This window comes from Myotis brandtii, unplaced genomic scaffold (assembly GCF_000412655.1).
Source record: "Myotis brandtii unplaced genomic scaffold, ASM41265v1 scaffold499, whole genome shotgun sequence".
In the NCBI taxonomy this organism is placed as follows: domain Eukaryota; kingdom Metazoa; phylum Chordata; class Mammalia; order Chiroptera; family Vespertilionidae; genus Myotis; species Myotis brandtii.
This window is the reverse complement of record NW_005369027.1, coordinates 1,515,498-1,520,396: the sequence shown is the minus strand read 5'-3', so window position 1 is coordinate 1,520,396 and position 4,899 is coordinate 1,515,498. Positions and strand designations below refer to the sequence as shown.

The 4,899-nt window shown below is 43.9% G+C and overlaps 1 protein-coding gene across 2 annotated transcripts in view; it reads left to right on the top strand.

Annotated features, from left to right (window-relative positions):
• DNAJC12 (DnaJ (Hsp40) homolog, subfamily C, member 12) overlaps positions 1-4,899 on the top strand; it is a 40,750-nt gene that overhangs the window by 18,895 nt on the left and 16,956 nt on the right. For both annotated transcript variants that reach the window (XM_005876778.2, XM_014548169.1), the window contains one exon: positions 1,963-2,102. In XM_005876778.2, coding sequence (XP_005876840.1) covers positions 1,963-2,102 — 140 coding nt within the window. The remainder of the gene's footprint in view (positions 1-1,962; positions 2,103-4,899) is intronic.

Below are 4,899 nucleotides of genomic sequence, written 5' to 3'. Positions count from 1 at the left end.
GCGGGAGGGAGGGGGGACACTTGAAGTGGTGTATTTGGAGGACTGGGGCTCAAAATGTTATAAGGGTATCTGTGATTTCTTTGTGCTTAGAGCTTAGGGAATAGCACTGTGTGATTATTGTTATGTTCACATTTAAAATAGGAGACATTCACTCATTCATTCAGTGAGCAAATACTTTTGAACACCTGCTATGCTGTTGCAGTACAGGGGATGCAGCAGAGAACAAAAGAGATAAAGTCTCTATCCTCATGGTGGGTGCATTCTGGCAGAGGAGCCAAATCACAAACAAATAACTAGATAATGTCGGGGGATAAAGAAAAGTAAATAGCCCTAGCCGGTTTGGCTCAGTGGATAGAGCGTCGGCCTGCGGACTGAAGGGTCCCAGGTTCGATTCCGGTCAAGGGCATGTACCTTGGTTGCGGGCACATCCCCAGTAGGGAATGTGCAGGAGGCAGCTGATCGATGTTTCTCTCTCATCGATGTTTCTAACTCTCTATCCCTCTCCCTTCCTCTCTGTAAAAAATCAATAAAATATATTTTAAAAAAAAGAAAAGTAAATAAGGCAAAGGATGATGGGGCGAGCAGCCATATCTAGATGGCATGGTCAGAGAAGACCCCATTGGCAAGACAACAAGAGGGCATCTGAGCCAACATCTGAAGGCAGTAACGTGAGTGCCTGGGGTAAAACTGTTCTTGGCAGAAAGGACAGAGGACAGCAAGTGCCAAGGCCCTGAGGCTGAAGTGCTGTCAAGGAGCAGCAGGGAAACTACGAGGGGTAGCAAGGGGAGAAGGGGAGAAGTAGAAGGAAATGAGATCAGAGGGAAGAGAGGACAGGGCAGGCAGAGCATGTCAGCTTACCAGCCATGGTAAGAATTTTCAGCTTTATTCTAAGAGAAATAGGAAGTTGCTGGAAGTCATTTTGAGCAGAGGAGTGATAGTATGTGACTTATTTTTTAAAAGATCACTTTAACTGCTGTGTAGAAAACAGCCTGAGGCAAAGGCAGGGGGATCAGTTGAGAAGCTACTATAATGATCCAGCCGAGGCAGAACCATGGCTCTGGCCAGAGCAGTGGCAGTGGAGGTGGTGACAAGAGGTCAGATGTTGGGTATATTTGAAAGGCAGAGCCAGTAAAGTTTGCCAGTGCATTAGAAGCGAAATGTGAGAAAAAGAGGAGTCAAGGATGAATCCAAGTATACAGGAAATGGATGAAATATTTCCTGCCTCTCCACACAGAATCAGTCTTGCCTCTCTATTTCTATTTATCACGTATTGAAATGATTTGTTTATAGATCTGCTTACTTACTCGACTCTGAGCTCCTCAAGGGCACAACCTGGATCTTATTGATGAATGATGAAGTGTTTACTATTCCTGGCAGTGAGAGAGAAAGGAGGAATTAGAGCAGTGGTTCTCAACCTTCCTAATGCCACGACCCTTCCTAATGCCACGATCCTCAGTACTGGGTGCTTTTGTGCACTCTGCAGCCCTATCCCTCATTGTTCTTCTGGCCCTGTGTCTCCCAGCCACATTGCCATTCCCTACTTCCTCTACCTTACCATGACTTAGGTGTTTTTATTTGTAATGTTCCTCTAGCTTGGTCATACCCTCCCAGAGAAGAAAAGGTAGTTTTCTTCCTAGTAGACAAAATTATAATTTTCCCAATGTTTATAAATGGCTATCCCACTGAATAGATCATGTCTGTTTTCACACCTGTGTCATCAGCACCTGGAACAGCACCTGGCACATTACTGGAGCTCAGTAAAGGGAGTGGATAAACTGAGAGCCAGGCACTTTACAGACATAATCTCACTTGTCCTTATGGTACACTTTACAAATGAGGAAACTAATTGTGAGGAGCTGAAACTGGTCCAAGGTTACACAGCTAGTAAGTAGCAGTGACTGTTTGGGAGTTTTAAATAATCCCTCCAAGAGAGTAGTGCTCATCTTTTGATTTGTTTTCCAGTGGAGACTTTTCAGAAATTGCAAAAGGCAAAGGAGATTCTGACTAATGAAGAGAGTCGAGCCCGCTATGACCACTGGCGAAGGAGCCAGATCGCGATGTCATTCCAGCAGTGGGAAGCTTTGAGTGACTCGGTGAAAACGGTAGGTGTCTCTCTGGGATGAAGTGAATTTATGAAGCTCAGGCTGCCCATGGATTAGACTTACATAGTAACTTAAATAGTCAATAGGGGATGGGAGGGAGAAGGCCCAAAAGGTGGTAGAATCTGGATGAAAGTCAGTCGGTGTCCACAAAACCCTGTGAAGGGAAATGTAGTGGATCAGTGCCAGAGAGCCCGTGACTATGCTTGTGAGTCTCTTTAGCCATTCGATTGGTTATATACACTCCCCGTTATCATTTACTGTTTTATACATTCTCATAACTGTGCTTCCCAAGTTGCTCATACAATACTGCTGAATTTTGAACCATTGCAAATTTATCTCCTTCATCTTTTTAGCTCATATGAGCCTGTTCTCTTCTCAAGGCGTATAAACTCCATAAAAAAACAGGATCTGATTAATCAAAGAAAGCTCTAAAATATTTATAAATTACTTTCATTATAAATTCTTATGAAAGAATTATTGGATAGACGCAGGACTAAAGCATTGTGTTATTTCTTCATGCCATTAAAAAAACCCTAAATATCAAAATAATCACTATATTTACTGTTATATGTTTATTTTGTTTTTTTACATTAAGCTTTATATATTACTAGAGGCCTGGTGCACGGATTTGTGCACCGATGGGGTCCCTCAATCTGGCCTACACCCTTTTGCAATTTGGGCCCCCTCGGGGGATGTTGGACTGTGGGGATTGGGCCGAAACCGGTAGTCTGACATCCCCTGAGGGATGTAGCAGTGTGTGAAGCGGCAGGCGGCTGGGGAGGAGCCCGAGCCGGGGCCGGGTGCTGCGCCACTCCTGCTCATCCCGGCCCCACTGTGCCTGTTGCTGCCACTCGGTAGTGCTGCCATGGAGGTGGGAGAGGCTTGCACCACCGCAGCTGTGCTCACCAGCCGTGAGCCTGGCTTCTGGCTGAGTGGTGCTCCTGCTGTGGGAGTGCACTGACCACCAGGGGGCAGCTCCTGCGTTGAGCATCTGCCCCCTGGTGGTTGGTCAGTGTGCATCATAGTGACCAGTTGACCGGTTGAGTGGTCGAGCAGTTGAGTGGTCAAGTGGTCAGCCGGTCGCTTAGGCTTTTATATATATAGGTAGAGAAAATACAATTTTAAAGGTTTCTACATTCTTAGGCATGACTTATTATCCAGTTTTTTTTTCAATAGGGACACTTTTCTATGGCATGAGACTTAGAATACAGAAGTTACCTTACAGGCAAGTCTTAAGGGACATTTATTAGAATTAATCTACAAGGTCCTAGCCAGTTTTCTCAGTGGTTAGAGTGTTGGCCTGCGACTGAAGGATCTCAGGTTTGATTCCAGTCAAGGGCACCTGCCTAGCAGTTTGATTCTGTCCAGGGCAGGTGCCTCGGTTTCAGGGAGGCAACCAATCAATATGTTCTCTCACACTGATGTTTCTCTCTGTGTGTCTCTCCCCTTCCCTTACACTCTCTTTCAAAAAAAAAAAAAGATTTAGTCACAAAACGATTCACATCTTTTATTTACTTATTTTTCTTTTATTTGATTTGAGAGAGAGAGAGAGAGAGAGAGAGAGAGAAACATTGATGTGAGAGAGGAATATCAATTGGCTGCCTCCCACACTTGCCCCAACGGAGGATCAAACCCACAACCTGGGTGTATGTACCCTGACTGGGAATTGAACCCTCCACCTTTTGATGTATAGGACGATTCTCCAACCAACTGAGCCACACTGGCCAGGGCTGATTCACATCTTTTACATTACAACCTGTCAGCATTACATTTAAATTTCTTTCTTAATAGTTTTATTTTAAGAAGACTTAAGCAAATTGTTTTTCCATTGACAAAAGATCTGTAATAGTAAGTGAGGGTCTTTGAAGTAATTGAGAAGAACAATGCAAAATTATCAAAGTACATAGTTAAAGCCACTCTACATAAAATGTAAATAATATTCTTCATCTCATTTTGGAATGAGTGTATATTCATATGATTTCTTTAAGTGGGTTAATTATTCATGAAGGACTATTGAATATATAGAATGGGGTAAAAGGTTTACTGTTCATATGGAAAATAATACAATAATTAATAAAAAATAATACAAGAATAAATTCTGTGTTTTGTGTACTTACAACTGTAAACCTACTTTTGCCATGTCCTGTATGCACAAAATAACTAGAGAGAATTTTTTGTTTTTATCGATTAAAGAGAGAAGGGAGAGGGAGAGATAGAAACATCAATGATGAGAGCGAATCATTGATGATCGGCCACCTCCTGCATGCCCTCTACTGGGGATCGAGCGTGAAACCTGGGTATGTGCCCTTGACTGGAACTGAACATGGGAACCTTCAGTCCACAGGCTGATTCTCTATCTACTGAGCAAAACCGGGTAGGGCTAGGGAGAATATTTTTAAAATAGTGACTTAACTTCACATACTCAAAAGTAAGATTTTTTTCCCTTTTACATTGTGTATACCTGCAATTCCTTGTTGGCAGGGACTAAATAGACATTGTTCTACCACCTCTGCATAACCATATTTCCATTCTGCTTGTGTGACACACTGTAACTGCAATTGAATTAGTGACCCTTGCTATTTGAATGCCTTTTGATTTATAGTTCACTAGAGGCCCGGTGCAAAAAAATTTGTGCACTCGGGGGGCGGGGGGAGGGGGGTCCCCCAGCCTGGCCTGTGCCCTCTCAGTCTGGGACCCCTCGGGGGATGTCCACCTGCTGGTTTAGGCCCGCTCCCTGGGGGATCAGGCCAAAGCTGGCAGTCAGACATCCCTCTGGAAGCCCGGGAGCCCTTGGGGG